Source organism: Amphibalanus amphitrite, unplaced genomic scaffold, assembly GCF_019059575.1.
Source record: "Amphibalanus amphitrite isolate SeventyFive unplaced genomic scaffold, NRLGWU_Aamphi_draft 000672F_arrow, whole genome shotgun sequence".
Classification (NCBI taxonomy): Eukaryota; Metazoa; Arthropoda; class Thecostraca; order Balanomorpha; family Balanidae; genus Amphibalanus; species Amphibalanus amphitrite.
This window is the reverse complement of record NW_024882166.1, coordinates 359,177-378,803: the sequence shown is the minus strand read 5'-3', so window position 1 is coordinate 378,803 and position 19,627 is coordinate 359,177. Positions and strand designations below refer to the sequence as shown.

Sequence of the window (19,627 nt, the reverse complement as noted above, 5' to 3'; positions counted from 1 at the left end):
CCCATGTTTTCACTTCACCGCCACCAAAACCACCATTTTGTTCCTTTGTATTCTCACTGAATGCTATGTAACGAACCTCAGCGAAGGCGTAATCGGCGCTTTGTCACGAGATTCGATATTTTGACTTTTTGCTTTTTTTCTAGCGCATCTGAGACATTTTATTTTTGACGCATAAAACACTGTGACGTATTTTCTGTTTTCATATCGAGAAAAGTACTCTATTTTCTGCATGATGTACTGTAATGTATGTTTCCCACACTATATTTTGTTAGAAATCCAGTAACCGTCAATATTCACCTGTAATCTCCACCTTGCCGCCAGCCGAATCACTACCTCTCTCTATCTCGCCACAGGAGATGTCGCCTCCTCTCCTCTAGTACCGCTCCTCCACTCCCGGGCGCCGCACACCATGTCTGTGCGCCCGCTGGAGGACGTTTGGGAGGTGCGTGGCCTGCCGGTGGTCGGTGACCCCTCTGACCCGGGTCAGGTCACCGCCTCCGGTCCGCGGGCCGTCTCCTCGTCGGACCTCAGAGCCGCTGCCGACGACGGCGGCGGCGTGGTCGGACGGGTGGCCATCATCCGAAAACAGAGGTCAGTGGTGTCGGAGCGAGCGGGAACGGATGATTCAGTGAGTACTGATTATTGTGGGCCGTAAAGGCGTGCTTTTTTATTTCATGTATAAAATGCTATCTAGAGCTCCGCCTCTGTTTATAGGACGTTTGTCGTATTTTCAAATCTGTCGAGGACGTGCCCTATCGAGGACCTCACTGGATGCGTCAGGTTTATGCTGTAGCCAGAAGGGGATCCGATCAAGTGAGATTTTTTTACGGAGCCAGAAGTCCAGTCCAACTCGTCCACAAATCATCGACATGCTTGATGGGCTTGTTGGCAAAGTTTTATATATGCCCAACCCACCTGATCTTTCCCCGGCCTGGCCAGTGTAACCAACCACCCAACCCGACCTCCCCATTCCCCCTCCTGTGACCCCTCCACTCCGTGACCTTCCCCTCCCCTCCTCCCCCGACCAGGTTCGTACGTCTAGAACAGGAGCGTCGTCGTGAGATGCGCCTGGTCGAGTCGCGCATCGAACAGGTGGCAGTGGAGGAGGCGCGGCGGATGACCAAACTGCTGGGGTACGGCGAGGACGATCTGGTCCGCTGGAAACGCCGGATCGAGCCGCAGCACTTCAACACGGTACGATACGGACACGGTACAACACAGCAAGGGGATAGATATATCGAGGGCATGCAGGGATATATCGAGGGACAGCGACAGCTGGGTACGATTTGGTATTTACAACACCGGTTGATATCGGACTGAGCAGGATCTGTGCAGCCGATGACTTGCAAGTTTTCCAATAGTGAATCTATCCGTGCAAGGAGCCGCGAGGGGCAGCTCTTATTTCCCCTCTGCTCATGAACTTCGGACCGCGGTCGTTCATTTCTGATGTTTGTGATCTGTTAATTCTTTATTTGATTCTCAGTAGGTATATACTTTGACTTCGAAATACTCGAAGTCGAAGCACATATCGAGAATCAAATATCAAATTAGACCTGATTACGAACCGTTTCATTGCTGGTTCTTCAATAAATTTGTGCCTGATCTAACTCACTGTTCGACCTGATTATCGCTGATGTAATTGTAAATGAGTTCCCAGAAGTCGTTTCTTGATGCTCCCGATTACCGTATCTATTTGTGCCGTTGCTGGGCCGGCGGCTAGTCAAAGAACACCGATCTGTGATATGATCTGTCCATCTCTAACGAACCGGTCCGATCTCTTTCGGCAGTACTCGGCGGCAGACTTCACCACCCTGATGGAAGACCTGCACGCTATCTACCGGGCAAGGCAGGAGATCATAGCTGACTGCTTCAGCCGACAGATGTCGCTAGAGGCGGAGCGCACGGCGCGCCTCCGGGACGTGTTCAAAAAGTACCATCCGCTCCTGACCAGGGCGTTTCACAAGATGCCTGCCGAGGTGAGAAAATACGGGCTCAGCCCCGGCGACTCACTAGGGTGCCTGCCCAGACCAATGTCTCCCCCTATATCCTATTATCCTCCCGGCTCTGAAATGGTCTCATTGGACCGAAAGGGCCTAACCCAACAAAACAAAAAAAAGTGAGAAAATGTAGAAACGCATCTACTCGTAGTGGGTTCCAATCGCACCGAACAATAGTTGGGACAAAGTCGGGTAAAATAAAACAGCTTGCGTGCCATGTATCAAAACGTGAGCCAGCCCGCTTTTCTCGCAGAAGTCACTCTTACCTGCCATTCAGTCTCACCTCACGGCGACGTGAACGATCCTCTCCTCTCCTCAGGTAGAGGAGCAGCTGGAGCTGGAGGCGGTGGCGCTCAACGAGATGATCCTCAGTAACCTGCGCCAGTACGCCGAGCTCCGCTTCAACCGGCTCACTGCTGAGGTGGAGGCTAAGCAGAAGCTCAAGAACCTGTGGAAGGTGCGCCGGGACGCCTGGCGGACGCTCAATATACTGCAGGTGAGTGGTAAGGTGTCTATGGAGCTTCCAGGGCGCTCTCAGTCAGTGTGCCCGCTGCCCAGGGTGCTCGTAATGCGGGCGTGAGAGCCCCGAGAGGCTGGCGCACACATATAACGAGCAAGGCGATTGACCATGCTTTAGGTACTTCCTGCCAATTGATTTTCATTTATACGGTCATTACAATTTGTGCCATTGCTAGAACTTTGAAATCTTCACCAAACCTTCACATTCCGAAACCGAACATTTAATTACAATGTCCATGTTATTATCCCGAACTCCTAGCTCCCCCTCACCTCTCCTGCGTTCCGGGCAGGCGGAGAAGCGTCTCTCCGAGTACCTGCGGGCGGCCGCCGTGGAGAGTCACGTGGAGGCGTCTCTGGCAGAGCTGGAGACGTGCATGGACACCGTGTGGCAACACTACCGGGAGCACGTGACCGGACTGCCAGACCTGTTCCTCAAACACGTCACCGACGAGTCGGTGGATGAGTGGCAGGTTCGTAGGAGAATGACAAATGGGCGAGTGGCAAAAGATAAGTCGGGGGTGTATAAGCCGGTAGATGGACGAATAAAATGTCGATTAAACGTTACCGACGAATCATAGATAGGTCCGTGAAGGAATAGCACGTCGGTAGCATATCACCAGCGAGTGGTAGGTCGGATAACTAATTGCCAATGAGACGGTAGACGAATGACAATAGCAGGCCAGTTGCATATAAGTTAGCGTTTCAAAGGTCAGTAGCAGGCATGCTGACGAATGACAGGCCGGTGTCAATCTACCAACGAGCCGGGTCATCTCCGAGTCGGAAGGATCAGATAACTACATGCCATTTCAGCCGCCATTACCACCTGGGTCTGTGTGTGCGACAGGACCAGGCGTACGAGATCCTGAACTCTATGAGCACCATGGTGACGGCGCACTGCAAGTCGTACCGGCGACTGTACCTCGACCTGGAGAACGCCTGGTACGAGCAGCTCGACAAGGTCGGAGACGACCTGGTGCACAGGTCAGTCGGGCGGAGCGGAGATGACCTCAGGTCAGTTGGCTCAGAAGTCAGATGATCTGAGATCAGTCTGCTGGGTAAGGTCGAGTAGGAGACCTCAGGTCACTCGGCTGGGTAAGGTCGGATGGAAGATCTCAGGTCAGTTGGCTGGGTAAGGTCGGATAAGAGATGACCTCAGGCCATTCGGTTGGATAAGGTCGTAGACGACCTCAGGTTAGTCGGGTGGATAAGGTCGGATGCAACCTCAGGCTAGTGGGCTGAGACGACCTCAAGTAAGTGGGCTGGGAAGGTCGAAGACGACCTTAGGTCAGTCGGCCGGATAAAGTCGGACAGGGGACGACCTCAGGTCAGTGGGCTGGTAACTGTGAGGATAGGTCGAGGGATTATCTCAGGTCAGTTGTATTATGTGGTTGGAAATGTGCGTGGGTGACTGATCAGTGAGTTGTCTGGTTGGGACAAGTCACGACCACGGCATCAGGTCCGTCAGCTATCACCAACGGGGATAGAGGAGAGCAAGATTACTTTACTACTCAGAGGAGAGAACTTGGATAGGGAGGAGGACCTATTTTTGCCTTCTCTTTATCCCTCTTTTTCCCCTTCCTTTTCCGTTTAAATCAAACACTTTGTTACTGTTATCGGGATTTTCTGGTTTATTGCACATGATAAACACTTCACGTTTGCATGGACATGAGACAGAACAGTTGCGAAGATGGTAACCGCCCAGTGATTCCTCAAGACCTCTTGGATAAGCGTAAGCAATATCAGTCAAGTGGGACATATCCACAGCCAACGTATGACTTCATGATGACAGATAACAGAAGTTTCGGACGGAAGTGGCCCTAAGGAGGCACGTGATGAGATGAGACAGGGGACCGCTGTTGGACGGGAGCAGCTCGGCGAACTTCGACTAGCAGACGGCTGGCACCCCGTCAGACGGCCAGCTCAGCCGGTGTGGGTGTAGCTGTAGACGTAGCCCTGGCCGTCCTGGGACAGCGCCACATTGCCGGTGTGGAAGTTCTTACGCACGGTGCTCTCCGTGGTGGTGGTGGTGGCGGGGATCGCCTGTCGTGCCGGGTTGTAGTTGATCTCGAACGCCGAGGTGACGGGCTGGCGCACCTGCTGGCGCACCGGCTGGCGCACCGGCTGACGGACCGGCTGACGCACCTGTGTGGGCGCCGGCACCGGGGACGGCTCGTAATACTGCTCCGGGCCGCTGGGCAGGTCCGGAGTGGCGTCCACGTGCGTGCTGCTGATCACCTTGAAGCCACCAGCGCCGGCCGTGTACTCGACGCGGTACAGCTGACCGTCGTCGCCGATGAACTCGTACGAGCCGCGGCGCTCGCCGTCGTCGCTGGTGGTCTCCTTGAAGAGCACGCCGTCCTCCTGGGCGTAGGCCACGTCTGAGCTGCCGTCCAGCCGCACCTGGCGGGTCTCGGCCAGGATGGCGGCCGTGGCCGGGTCGCCCGAGAAGAGGCCGCGCTGCTGGGGCGCCGCGGCGCACGCCACAGCCAGGCTGCACACTACCAGAAGTCTGTACATCCTGACGGCGGCTGTAGGAGGACGGGTGCGAGTGATGCCGACGGCCGGCGCGCGCCGTCTTATGTAGCGGGGTCCGGGCGCCCGGCGGCGGCGGCGGCGGCCTTCGGACGAGTCCGCGGGCCGCCGGGCCGGTCTCACGTGCCGCCACCGGTCGCCGGTGACGGAGGAACCAGAGCAGACGGACGGACCGTGACGGGATGACGCCGGCTGGCGGCCAGCCGCACCGGCCGAGCAGCGGCTGCCTTCATGACGTAGGACTTGGTGCGGCCGCCTCTTGAAAACATCGACCATCGAATGTTTGCACCGATGAATTCGGCTGTAGGTCTCTCGCTCCAGCACGCTTTTTCATTGCTGTCATGGAATGCATGTCAGCCACTTAGTGGCGCCTATTAAAACGGCATGCTGTCTTATTATCCTACATAACGACGTGTTCGTGCGGCTAGATTTCGCTTTATCGCCATTCAAAGATTAATAGTCAAAACAGTTCATATGTCCGAGAAAAATTATTGGAGCAATTACAGCGGACCTCCTTGCAACACCCCTTATGTGGCAGATTTATGTTATTTACATTCATTCATCACCTACCGGCTGGAAGCAGGCAACGAGTCCTAGTTCATTGCACGCCATAAATCCCATTAAAGCGTTCTTATCGATCGAATGTTTGATGAATGACGCCGTAAACTAAGGCCGATCTCCGCCCGGTAGGCATCTGTGATAGTGTCGCAGTATTTTCTGCATAACGAAGACAACTTATCATCTTCAAATGATTCATTGAAACGGACTTGCCTGTTCCATATAATTTGTCAAATGCATGTCTAATGTGTATTCTGTTGTTCTTTTGGTCCAAATCCAATGGCAGTAGTACACTCGGGGGCAGATTGATGTTCCACAACTCCTTATCCACCGGGCTCCTATGGCTCAGCATTGGCAGCAGCCGCCTGGTACCGGTAGACTGTGCCGCTTCACTTACTTGTCAAGCGGCACAGCCTACCCACACCGTATGCCACCGGTCTGGGTCGGTGGCTGGAAGGCGATCTGGGCCGCCTGTGACGTCAGCGCAGCGGTGAGGGCCGAGCCCGGAGGCATGGCTCGGGTCGGCGCGGCGCGGCGGCTGGCGAGGGCTGGGGAGTGAGGTGGGGTGGGAGCACGGACCATCGCGCGGCTGAGCGAGTGTAGTTAACTTTCGCGTCTCAAGGCGCCAATTATTCTACCCAACAATTGTGCTAAAGCAGTTGTTAAAATGTCCTATCCCCAAGACAGCGCCTATCATCATACTTGCCATGCACATTACGACACACTTAAAGGTAGTGTGCCACCTTTGAAAGATTTCCCATTTTATTTTTCCTAGGATAAGAAGCTTCTGTTTTTACCTAATATCGCAAAAAAAATCAAAAATGGGCCTGGAATAGTGCCTTTTTCGCCTAAAAGTTTATCGGTTTTTAGATATGTATAACAACTGTAGTGGGCTCACCTGCAAACAGGCGTCGGGCAACAATCGCGAATGCGGCGCACTTGTGACAATAAGCAAAGGTCATTATAGTGTTACGACCATACGACGTACGGGAATGAGTTATCAGCTGTCTAATCGTAGACAACACAATGTCGAGCCTTAAACTGTAGTATTGGTATTGTTTCTTTTATTTGGCTGTCGAACATTATTTATGGTTTGAAATATGATTTTATGTAAAATAATTGATATGAAAAAGCCGTCTTATAAGTTATGACCCCATTTCACCACACGTAAGTGGCAGAAATGACAATGATCAGCTGACGCATTTTTCTTGGCCGAAGTCAGAGCGCGCGGCCCGACGCACCACGCGTATTTGGAAATTCCGACCTCGACGAGCATCAGAAGCCAACTAACAGGCGTGTTCGAAACCGCAGGAGCTGATGATGAACGGGTTTATCGAAACTTGATTGGATGAGCATATCGGTAATAGCGATTTCAGTGTGTGCATTTATTGTTCATAGTGGTGTGAAATGTGGTTGGGGTACGACCGACAACCCGTCGGGGCGAATTTCGCACTGGGGTACTCAAAATTTGAAGAATTTAAGACGTTTCCATGAGTTTTGAAGGTATGGATAAGTTCTAAAAATCCGGTTCTCCTTATCTGGGCCATTAACTCCATACGGTCCAAGAAAGCTGGCACACTACCTTTAAACGTAACATTGGGACAGCCGATAGAATTTATATCACACGTGCATCGAGTTGCGGAGCTACATTGTTTTTAACAGATATGTATTAAGGCCTTGATTGAGCTCATTGGTGTCTATTATTTCGCACAGCAATCGTCCAGAGACGTGGGAACTGGGGTTTTTGGATAGCGCGGCGTCCCAAAGCAACTCTTATGTTCCTCTAATGTGTGGTCGCAGCCACCAATAGCAAACCGTTCCATCTAGGAACAAATAAGTCGCGCACCCGGGACGGTTCGAACCGGGTTTCTCCAACCGGTCACCCCACGACGCTAGCGTGTATCCACTGAGCTGCCGAAACCAGCGACCACCCGCCGCGGTCAAACGCGATCAAATGTCACAATACTGTCATTGGCGGTCAGCGGGTGAATGTCATTTTGTTTTGCGCGGACGAAGACCATTCTCGGTAGCTCAGTGGATGAACGCTCGTGTCGTGAATTGGCCGGTGGGAGAAGCCCGGTTCGAACCCCCCTGAGTGGCCGACTTTTTGGCTCCAGTTGGAACGGTTTGCTATTGGAGGCTGCGACCACATATTAGAGCAACAGTAATAATCGCTTTAAATTGGAGCGTTGGCTGCGGCACTACTCATAGCTCCCAGTTCCCACGTCTCTGGACGATTGCCGTGCGAAACAATAGACACCAATCTGCTCAATCAAGGCCTTAATACTAATATGTTATACGAAATATAGCTCCGCACCTCGATGCACGTGTGACATAAGTTCTATCGGCTGTCCCATTGCCACACTTAAATGTGTCGTAATGTGCATTGCAAGTATGATGATAGGCGCTGTCTTGGGGATAGGACATTTTAACAACTGCTTTAGCGCAATTGTTAGATAGAACAATTGGCGCCTTGAGATGCGAAAGTTAACTACACTCGCTCAGCCACGCGATGTCCGTGCTCCCACCCCACCTCACTCCCCAGTCCTCGCCAGCCGCCGCGCCGCGCCGACCCGAGCCATGCCTCCGGGCTCGGCCCTCACCGCTGCGCTGACGTCACAGGCGGCCCACATCGCCTTCCAGCCACCGACCCAGACCGGTGTCATACAGGTGGGTAGGCTGTGCCGCTTGACAAGTAAGTGAAGCGGCACAGTCTACCGGTACCAGGCGACTGCTGCCAATGCTGAGCCATAGGAACCCGGTGGATAAAGAGTTGTGGAACATCAATCTGCCCCCGAGTGTACCTACCTGAGCATCTCGAGTCTCGACCGTCTTTTTGCCAGGCGTTTGCAATGGGGAAAATGCAAAATTTAACGGTATGATGAAAGTAAGAGGGGAAAACAAATACGTTTCCAATGCGCTTAGATGCGTTCTTAACAAATTGGACACAATCCTACATCATGGACCGTGTTTACTTACACAAGATGTCATTTATTGCGCAACATATTAGCTACCATCGATTGCCGTTTGTTTTGTGTGCCACCTGCTGCGGATCAATTACGTGCTACCCGGGTTCCAGGCCAGCCCCGCGACCTTGTGGTGCATCCCCCACACTGCATCTTCAGGGTCGAGACGGCCCTGTGAGCAGATAACGGCCGATGTGATGCTGATAACGCCTAGTCCAGCGTAACAGCTGCAGCAGTCGTCACGGGGGTTTCTAGTGCAGAAAATAACGAGTTTAACGAGTCTACTATAAGCATCTGGAGCACATTCGTCATTCCCTGGTAATCCTTTTCTGGTTTCATCTCAGCCGCACATAAGGCATTTTCGACCTTCGGGCGGGGTCTACTGCGCGACCGTTCAGTCCTTCAAGACGGAGGACCGGTTCCAACCCTCGGTGACAGGGCGTGGTCCTTGGTGGACAAGTTGTCGCCTGCTGTGTCGTCTCCCTCTTCTCTCGCCCTGTTGGCGCTGTGTCAGGATCAGACGATCTGTCCCGCCGTCTGCGGAAAGCCTTCTGGTATCGAGTACGAGCTTTGTCATCTGTCATTTCAACAGCATCTTTTGCTTTTCTTCTCTCCTCTTTTCATAATTTCCTCTCTTTAGATCGCATCTTCACTCATTTCGTCTCCTCTTCTCCCTCATCTCTTCCTCTCTTTCGCGCCTCTAGACTTTTCTCTTCCTTTTCAACTTCTCATTTACCTTTCTGTCATCTACAGTTCCTTTCCATGGGCGCGGCTGCTGGCGACATTCCAAGCCGCAGCTCTGAGAACTGACCCCTCCCCTCCCTCCCCTCCCCGTGTCCTCCGCCCGGCGCCGGCGGGGGTCCAACTGCCCCTCCCTCCCACTGCTTCCGCCCTGCCCCTACCTGCTCCAGACTGGTCGAACGACCTCGAGTCCTTTGGTGCTTCCCGGCCCGCGATATCTCATCGGCGCCCGGCGACAGTACACCTCGGGGCTCTGATTATTACGGACATTCAGTACCGGCGGCGGCAGAACCGACGTCGGGTGGCCTTTCAGAATGGCATTGGTGCACGCTTCGAGATCAATAGAGTAGTAAATGCGCTGGCTGATGTATGCGGAGAGCTTCATTAGAAGCAACCTATCTCGACTCAATTACGCCGCACGACTCGGGTTTCAAGGACAGGCGTGTGCGTTTGCAGCAGCATAAACAGTGTTGACGAGAAGCGGAGGAGAGAGTAGGTACTGATAGACGGTAATGGAATAAGGAAGACGAGCTGAGAGCACATATAGACAGACGGGACGCAAAGGTACGACTTATCACACGGGACATACATATTGCTAAAGAATTTGACAGAAGAGAGTGAACGGACGTCGGATAGATCATAGAGCACAGAGGGCCAATGCGAAACAGTTGAGAAAGCAGAAACCCATGCACCACAGTCATTTAAACCAGACGCCATACGGTAATTTGCATGTTCCCCATCATGCTCCTGCAATGCCATATTCCGTCCTTGTGTGGCATCACATGAGATGTGACTGATTACTGATGTGTTATAGACTTAAAGTCTGTTCTATCAGAGGGCTGAGCCTGACTGACGCGAATCCGTCCGGACAGAGAGGTGACTGACGGGTATCAGTTCCTGATGTTGACCGGTAATTGACGTTTGTCTATTGTCAGAGAACTGACACAAATTAAACCGTTCTATAAGCGGGGTAATTGGCGTATGCCTATTGCCACAGGTGACTGACTTTAACCTGTTCTGCCAGAGAGATGACTGACTTAAACCGGTTACCTACTTATGTTGCTCTTCTCTGTCAGAGAGGTGACTGACGGTTGTCTATTGCCAGAGAAGTAACTGACGTTTGTCTATTGTCAGAGAGGTAACTGACGTGTGCCCATATTAACCGGTGACTGACGTGGGCCCATTGTCAGAGAGGTAACTGACGTTTGTCTATTGTCAGAGAGGTGACTGTCATCAACCCGTTCTGTCGGAGAGATGACTGACTTTAACCGGTTACTTATGTTGGTCTGCTCTGTCAGAGAGGTGACCGACGTGGAGCAGTGGGAGTCGCTGGCCGACCACCACACGGCCACCATGTTCGGTCCCATCCGTAGCAAGGTCGAGAACAACGTCACCGCCGCCCAGGAGCGCTGGAGCCAGGTGGTCAAGGTGAGGGAGGGAGAGAGCGAGAGGGAGAGAGGGCCGGAGGAGCTGCCGCCGCCGGGGACAGCGGAGCGCCGCATGGAGTTCAATTAGACGGAAATTGACGGCTGACGTGAGGTGTGGTAGGCCGGAGAACAAAAGAACGAAGGGTTAGCACAAGTGGCGGGATGTTAAGTGCACTGCACTTATGTGACGGAGGTTTTCAGCTTTTTGTTAATAGGCACTAGTGTACCTATAAACAAAAGGCTATCTTCTTTTTATACGTTTCCTTTGTATACGTTCTATCGTGAATTTTTTAAGAAAGGTTCTGCGGGGCAGCGGGAACAACTTTTACTGAATCCTGAACATTTTTTTTTATAATTTTGGTGTCGGCTGTTTGGGATTTTGAGCCCATGTTTGAATAATATGTGATGCAGGCATGGAGACATTCAACCACAATAAGCGACTACCTCATTACTGAATAAAATATACAAAACACTTAAAGTTGTGTCATAAGCAGGGGATAGGGAGGAACTGTGGCGCAAAAAGCTTTCTAAAACCCGAAAATCCCGCATTAGCTACACAGCGATGAATGTTTGTGATCGTTACGGTTTGACCAGCCAGCCGACTCTTTGAACCGTGTCGCGCTAGACGCCGATCGTGATCCTCTAACCTCTGCAACCGAACATCCCGCTGACCTGTGACAATCTCCGGTGTGCGACAGGCTGCGCCTGGTCAGGTGGACCACCTGTACAACTACATCGCCTCCTCGTGCGAGGTGTTCTCCCTACACCTGGCCGAGAGGGTCCGATACGCCAAGAAACTCGAGATTCAACTGCAGGTGGGACACGGGCGGATAAAATCAGAAGAGGGCGAGGATGTTGAGCAATGAGCATGGATATTAAAGGGAGTACTTACTTATTTTGGGTTGATGTGGGCATTGGGCAGAGGTGTGCCTAAAAGGGCCGTAAATGAGTCGTTCTGAAATCGGCCGGAGGTAAGCTAGGAAAGTTTAACATTTAAACTAAGCAAAAAAAAAAGCACAATACTCGCACAGAAAAGTTTATTTCAGTTTATTAAACACTCAAGAATTGCCGTTTTTATTTAGGTTCGTAGACGTAAGTAAAAATGCTCCACTGGGGATGCGAGTGAACGTTCCCGTCCATAAATATACGGCGTAAGTACCCCGAACCCCCTTGTAAATACTTACACTTGACACGCCGTCGGCAGGCGGTGGACTCCCAGCAGGCCGCCAAGGAGGCGCAGCTCGAGCAGAAGATCCAGAAGTCGGTGGCCAGCATGCTGGAGGAGAGCAAGGTCGCCAAGGTGCACCAGATTCAGCAGGCGCTGGCCAAGCAGATGGCCGCCTTCCTGCCCACATACGAACAGTTCCAGGTCAGACGCCAACCGACGGCGGCATATTCGGCGAAAAAGTGAACGTTTCAACGATTATGCAATGACAAACACAATAAAAGGTTATGATCAACGACTGATTCCCAAACATTGTTTCAATTCAGCTATTTTGTGGTAATTTGTTAGCTTTTTTATAGTGGTTTATTAGCGAACTCACGGTATAACAAAGATAAATATTTAAAAACCTTATCTTTTTCGTCTACCTACCTAGTACCTATTCATCTGTTGAGATTTCTTTCACTATTTGTATCAGCTTATTGCCATTAAGTTTCGATTGCGTTTTCAAATCACAATGTCGTTTTTATGTTCAGGAGCGGCGGCTGCAGCTGCTGCTGGCTCACAGCGAGCGCCTGGAGTCGGAGACGCTGCTGGTACAGGCTAACGTGGCTGAGAAACTGGAGGCCACAATAACGTCTCCGGAGCCGCCGCCCGAGGAGCCGCCGGAGGACTGTCATCGACTCATGGGCGCCTGCCGACGGGTGAGTGACAGACATACATACAGACAGACAGAGGGACGGACTGACAGACAGAATGGCAGACAGATAAAGAGACGGAGACACGAACACAGACACAGACGCAGAGCCGCCATAGGACTGCCACCGGCTGATGGGCGCCTGTCGGCGGGTGAGAGACAGACAGACGGATGGGCAAATAACTCCTACTGCACTCGTTTAACAAGACGCTTCTTTATCCGCGCGCTCCTGTCAATACACTCCTCTGACCCTGAGTCTCACCATTCTGACTCACCATTCTGACTCTGTCGGGAGTCTGGCTGACCCGGAGATCGCCCTTCTGACTCTGCGGTCGCGGCAGGTGCTACTCCTGCCATCTGAGCTCACCGAGCTGCAGTCCCTGTCGGCCGCCAACATCCGCTGGTTCCTCTCCTGGGAGCGGAGGACGCTGGAACAGGACCTCGGCGACTTCCTGCTGGACAAGCTGAAGAAACTCAAGGCGCTCTTCTACAGCAAGGCTGACGGACTGACGGAGAGGTGAGTGGCGGGGCTTCAGACTGAGGGACGTCAGGGACCACCTTCAGACATTCTGGAGACTCATAGCCAACAGACAGAGCGGAATCGTAGATGAGATTACTACGCACAATTGCACATGGCGGCTTATTCGTAGTTCTGTCCAAGCGCAGAGCAATGGGCGGTGACTTCAACTGTGAACAGCCACATATCATACTTTATCGCAATGCCAAGCCAATGCGACGGAGCAGAACATCGCGAGGGACTGTTTCTGTTTTCTTCATTGCTTGATCTGTCCCCGTTCCACTCTGCCTATCCTCTCCATCATTGTCTTCCACCCCCTCCGTTCCGTCTCCGGTTCCGTATTCACGTCTCTGATTCCGTTTCTGTTTCATACACTCGTGCCCCTCCTTCTTCGACCCTGTCTCTGTGTCAGTATGTCTCCGGTTTCGTCTCCAGACTATCTTTCTCCGACTGTTGAGTCATGTGCGTCTTTGGTGCTCTCCCCCAGCGCAGGCCCGTGTCGGCCATTACTCCACCATTGGCGCATGTTGATGGGACATTTATGACCTTCCGATACAATCGTACACGAGTTATGAGGGCACCCTTTATTCGCCTATCACGGCTGGGACCTGACATGTGTAGGAAGCCCGTGTTATAACGCCCGCGGAGCATTAAACGGCTGCAGCATGGTCGATGTGATGAGCCGTGCTTATTTTATTTGCGACGTCTGGCAGCATCCATCGTGCAGTCGTGCGACATTTCAGACAGCCACATAAGTGGCTCATTTATTTCAGCAGATGCCGGGAGCCCATTGCCGCCTCAAGTGGCACATGTCACATGCATCGTTAGATATGCAACTAATGGCTCCGCGGCACGTACCGGTGAAAAGTGATTGTGTTTTCAGTGAACGGTGATTGTGTCCCACTGTGACTTACTGGGGCGTTCTAAATGCGAGTCCATTACATCTGGCTGTCAGCACTCGTTAGTAATAGTTATATTGCGCCTGATGGGCGCCATGTTGATTACTGAAGCCTTGAAGTGTCTGGCGCAGATCCACGGGTAGCCAATACCGCGGTTCAATGGATTGCTTTTGGTGTGGGCTATGAATGGCGAATAAATTACGAAATAAACTGAGGCATGTTTCCGTGAAACGAAAAAAGATAAGCACATTTGGCGTGACGTGTCTGAGCTTGTAATGTGATCTCTGTCTGTTCGACAGAACGGCTGAGATCGAGACTACCATTCACGACCGCCGCTCGTCGGAGATCCAGCTGCATCAGCAGAGGGTGGACAGCCACTGCCGGTCCGTACACGACGAACTAAAGGTGGGTTCATACAGGGATACAGCTGCACCAGCAGAGGGTCGACAGTCACTGCCGGTCCGTACACGACGAACCCAAGGTGGGTACAGACACTGTTGTGTTTGGGCGCGCTGTTAAGAAAGTTGGACGGTGGTCAGGTGTGCTGCATAGTGGTTTGGGCTTATGCCTCTCTGGTGATTTCGGACCACTCCTATCCTTCAACTCTTGTTCGATTATTACATGTGTCCCGCACAATTACCCGGTATTTTTACACTTGGTCCGGTTCTGTCTCGTCCCACCTGTACCCCCATGGTCACGTCTGCTTCTGTCTGGTGTGGTCCGGACTCCGGTCCAGTCTGGGCGGAGTCTGGGCGGCGCTGTGATAAATTTAACTCCCTCTCTCGCGCCCCCAGCCCATTGATTGAGTGCAACTAGAGCAGAGCAGAAGCGGGGGCGGAGGGGGTAGCTGCAGTCTCGGAGATGTTCTGCAACTCTGCCGCGGGGTGGGGAGGGGTGGAGCCGATACCATCTGGAACACGGCACACGGCCCTGCTGCTGATGTGAAGCCCCCGGGCCTCTCCCTCCCCCGGGTCCCACCGGCCCGGCCCGGTCCATCCCGTGGCCTTGGGGGACAGAGATGCGACTGCTCCCTGCCCAGTGCCCGGCCACCTGGCATACCGGGCCAGCGCGAGACATCGCCCCTCCCGCAGCGGACCGTTGGCATGCATGGGCACGCACGGCTGAACATGTGTTTAATATGCACAGGCGGGGCAGTCAGGGGGTCATTCACGGAGTATTTATGTTTGCCAGTGGCCCTGGTCCAACAGGATTCGGTGCCACTTGTGATTACATGGCTGGGAGTGGCAGCCAAATGAGAGACAACCGCATTTGACTTCATTGCTTCTAGCCTGTAATTTCTGACGTCAGAAAAAGTCTTCTGAATGACTTCCGCCATTTCTTCATTACATTGCATAATGAATTCATCTCATGTGGTATTTATCGGCTATGAGCCATCCTGCAATTACGAACGTGTCAATAGCATAGTTTTGATTACGGGGTTTCACACTCGCAATAATTTCCTCACGTATGGCTCCATCATTTTACCATCGCGCATACATCAGCAAATGTATTGGTATAGCGATGTGGGCGATCTTTCCGTGTGTTGCATATTTTTGTAGCGGTTTCTCTCCCTATGTATATCCGTGGCTTCTTTTCTCCGTATACGATGTACAGTCTGTCTTAAAAGAATCGCGCAAAGTAACGGTGGATCCATCAAGGCTGACCGAGGAAGGGCCTGCTATAATTTGAAAGTCACCGAACCAATTGACCTGGGGAATGGACGAGGATGTCAATTGCTTCGGTGACTCAAATTTAGCAGGCCCTTGCTCGGTCAGGCTTGATGGATCCACCGTTATGTTGCGCGGTACTTTTTAGACAGACTGTACATATGCACATACATAAATGCGGGTGTGCATTTATACGGGTTCCACTTTTCCTTCATATAGGTATCGGTGTCGGTAAGTACATACATCTGTGTATCTGTTTGTATGTCTGATTCTCCTTATATGTTTAAACGCAATCATGTATTGGTGTGTCGATGTTTCCGGGTGTCGTTTTTCCACCGCATGTCGGTATGTCCCTTTTTCGTCCGTGGATCCATATTCCATACGCCTGTCTACCACATCTTCCAATCCGCCCCGGGTATATGTCATGTGTATCCTTGTATCTGCGTGTCCCGTTGGCAGTGGATCCAGTCGCAGCAGTCGGGTGAGATGGAGGCGATCCGTGCGCGGCTGGACGAGGAGCGTGCCTGGCTGGCCGCCCACGAGCTGCGTTCCCGCTCCGCCTCGCGCAGCTACGTCCTGCAGATGATGCTGACGCAGATCGGAGAGCGCGAGGCGCGCTTTGTTGACAGTCTGGTGGAGCGGTCTGCCTCGTTCCGGCAGCGCGTGGAGACGTTTAGTGCCGATCTAACGGCCAGTACTCGCGCCTTCCTGCACCAGCTGGTGCCGCAGCCGCCGCCCGAGGTGCCCCCGCCGTCCCGACAGCCGTCACTGGCCGGCGCCGGGCGCACCGACAGTGTGCGAGTGGCTGTCCTCAGACAGGAGGCGAGGAAGGCGTCTGGTGCGCCGGCGGCCCAGCGGCGAGCTAGTTCCACTCGCTCCAGTAGGCTGGCCGTCAGCAAGCGAGTCAGCAGACGGAGGAGCAAGGAGGAGGATATCGCAGAGGGAGACGAAGCGGGTGCCACACAACCCCAGGTGGGCAATTTCAGCAACGAGGAGATCGTCAAGTACAAGGCGACGCTGAAGAAACTGTTGATGACCATTGATCAGACTGGGAAGATTCAGTGCAAGACGCTAGAACATAGAATGGAACTTTTCTGCGCGGCGCTGGATGAAGCCATCAAAAAGGCCGAGGGCAGCATCCGAGCGCAGATTGGCGACGTGCAGTTCTCGGAGACCATGCAGCGGTACTACGTGTCCATCAACACACTGATCAAGTCAGAGATGCACCTGAACCAGGAGGAGACGCAGGGGACCAAACAGCTGATCCGGAACCTGGCTGACAGGCTGGACGAATACGAGAAGAAATGGGAGGTGAATATGCGCAGGGAGAGCCAGCTGAGTGTATATTTCCAGCCGACTGCGGCAGTCCAGTGGCAGGAGCACTCAGTGGAGCTCTCCGGGTGTATCATGGAGGGCACCTCCGCGCTCGGCCGAGTCGAAGAGCTCTTCGAGCAGATCTGCGCGCGCCACCGGTACCTCTATTACGCTCAGCTGGATGGTACGGTGGATTTCCGCGGGGATAGTTCAGAGGAGAGCCCTCAGTCAGGTGCGAGCTCCGAGGCGGGAGCGGAGGGGCCGAACGGGGAGCCGGCGGCGGCGCAGTCGGGCACAGAGCTGCCACCTGCTGGCGGCTCGGCGGCGGCGGTAGTTCAGGCGCCTGCCGACGGCGGCGCCACCGTGCGTATGGACGAGACAATCGCTCGACAGGCGCTGCAGAGCAGGAAGGGCCGCCGGGGCGCCACTAAAAAGGTCCGCGGGGTGTCGGGACGCCGGGCGGGGTCGACCCGGTCCAGCGCCAGCCGCGGGGCGAGCGGCGGCTCGGAGCCGGCCGGCGGCCCGGCGGACGGCGCCGACTCTCCTCCGGCCAGCCCGACCGGCTCCGGCACGGCGGCCACGGCCGAGTCCGGCTACACTGCCGACGTGTCTGCCAGCGCCGAGACGGCCACAGTCACCACTGCGGCCACCTCCAACAAAACAGAGAAACGCCGCGACAAGAAAAAGGCCGCCCAGGGGCTCTCGAAAATGGAGGAAGCAGAGGTGATCACCTTCTTATTCGGTAATGTCGAGCGACCGACAGACTCCAACAACTTCATCCAAAAGGTGCAGTGGAAGATATTGAACGTGCTGCAGGAGACGCGGGAGACGGCCAGCAACTTCTATCTGCAGAAGGGCAGCCGCGCTGTGACCCGGCCCGACCTTGTGCCAGCAACCTACGACGAGCTTCTAGAGACGCTGTTTGCACGATTCCAGGCGTACTACACGGAGAGCGCCCAGTACCAGCTAGCCTGTTTCGCAGAGTTCTGTGATGATTTCGCCGAGTTTGCGCGGCAGGCGGCGCGGATCCCGTGCCTGCTATTCCGACATCAGTCGGAGCTGTTCTGTCGTCAGACGGCCGCGGTGACCCGGCGGCGCGTGCAGCTGCTGTCGGAGCAGGAGCGGCTGTGGGCTGACACGGCCGCCGACCTGGAGCGCCGGCTGCGGCCCGGTCTCGGCCACCCAAACCAGCACTGTCGGCTGTTCGTGCTGGTCGAGTGGGCCGTCGAACAAAAGGAGGCTCATCTGTCCCGGCTGCGGCAGCTGGACGCCGACCGTGCGGCAGCTCGCGACCAGCTACAGGCAGAGTTCGAGCGTAGCGCCGCGTTCGTGGCCGACCGGTGCCGGGCGGCGCTGCTGGCTCTCACAGCCGCCGCCCACCTCAGTCCTACGGGACTGAAGACGCTCACCCGTCTGCTGACTGAGGCCGTGGACCGGCCGCGGGAGGCCTGCCAGCGCGCTTGGGACGCAGAGAGTCGGGACTGCGAGACCGGCTGGGAGCAGGTGCTGCGCGCGGCTGTCACCGCCTGCCAGAGGTGGACAGCTAACTGGTTCAGTGGCGTGGAGGGAGTCCAGGAGCTGTACAGAATGTGTGAGGTCTGAACACGCTGTCTAAAATACACCATAGAGCTGACATTACGTGATAAATCGGCAGGGGAGGGGTGCAGAATGCTGCTTGATCCAGTGACAACGATTATTTATAGCTGCGATGCCAATGGCCAAAGCAAGAATAAATGGAGAAATAGATGTGGTCAACTAATGCCTTGTCAATTAGGAAATGCTACCGGAAACGTTTGATTTTGTACCACAAACCCACCTACCCACAATGAATGCATGACAATATGGCCGTGAATAGTTGGGGAAAAAGACGGAAGTAATGTGCCCACTTTCATGTTTTTTTTTTCTTTCTTAGCGTTCACTGGCAATTACGAGCTCTGTGTAGGGGAGAGTGGGGTAAGATGCCCAGGGTGGGAAAGACGCCCCACCCCCTCTAGCGGGGAAACAAAGAATCGAACCTGGAAATTAATGTTCTTAGCGTAAAGCGGAAGCCTGCCTTGTTAACTGCACACAAATTTGCGAAGCTCAGTTGGGCAACGGCTGGCTGGTGATTGCATGTTTTTTATTTGCTGCTTTCAAAAAATATTTTGGCGTCAAAACATTGTAAATATCAAAGAAGGTAGACAATTTTTGCGTCCCTTGCTATAGTCGTGATACATTAACATGCGTGTACTTTGTCCCAAACAGTTTGTTTCCGGGTGTAGTTTTATGGCTAACAAATTGTGCTGATTTAATGTTACTTCGGTACCTTGGGGTAAGATGCCCCCTGTCCTGATGGGGAAAGACGCCCCCCTAAATCCGTAGGCTGTCCTTCAAGCAGCCCGTCAAATCATTTATTACATACTTGTGATGAGAGACAAAAGCCGATCTGGGACTATTGAGAGTCCGGTACGGTCGGGTGCTCCCCATGCCGGTCCCTCGGCCCACACAGCGACTTTTTGGGCGGCATCTGACTCTGAGAGCCCTAACGACGGCCTCTGTGGGCTCCATTATTGGTTCCAGGGCCCCTCACGACATCCTTTGAGGGCTCCCACGTTCGCACCACGGGCCGCGCTGGCACCTGAGGTCCCCACG

At 53.7% G+C, this 19,627-nt stretch overlaps 1 protein-coding gene across 2 annotated transcripts; it reads left to right on the top strand.

Moving 5' to 3' along the window:
- The first annotated feature begins 155 nt into the window (after window positions 1-155).
- LOC122364367 lies at window positions 156-18,838 on the top strand. 2 transcript variants are annotated; one of them, XM_043334671.1, is made up of 13 exons: window positions 156-591; window positions 1,029-1,194; window positions 1,788-1,976; window positions 2,317-2,493; window positions 2,807-2,986; window positions 3,361-3,497; window positions 10,612-10,741; window positions 11,439-11,555; window positions 11,945-12,109; window positions 12,439-12,606; window positions 12,941-13,116; window positions 14,315-14,420; window positions 16,142-18,838. In XM_043334671.1, the coding sequence occupies exons 1-13, from the start codon at window positions 410-412 to the stop codon at window positions 18,596-18,598; spliced, it is 4,350 nt and encodes a 1,449-aa protein (XP_043190606.1). In that variant the 5' UTR covers window positions 156-409; the 3' UTR covers window positions 18,599-18,838. The 2 variants fall into 2 exon arrangements, with proteins under 2 accessions (XP_043190606.1, XP_043190607.1); XM_043334672.1 differs by having other exon boundaries at window positions 176-430; window positions 1,144-1,194.
- Window positions 18,839-19,627: the final 789 nt, after the last annotated feature.

What these genes read in the sequence shown, in the direction of transcription:
- LOC122364367 (XM_043334671.1), top strand. Translation starts at nt 410, where the DNA reads ATGTCTGTGCGCCCGCTGGAGGACGTTTGGGAGGTGCGTGGCCTGCCG. An exon ending in GGACGCTCAATATACTGCAG is followed by an intron (nt 2,494 to 2,806) that starts GTGAGTGGTAAG and finishes CGTTCCGGGCAG; the next exon opens with GCGGAGAAGCGTCTCTCCGA. An exon ending in GGAGACGACCTGGTGCACAG is followed by an intron (nt 3,498 to 10,611) that starts GTCAGTCGGGCG and finishes CTGCTCTGTCAG; the next exon opens with AGAGGTGACCGACGTGGAGC.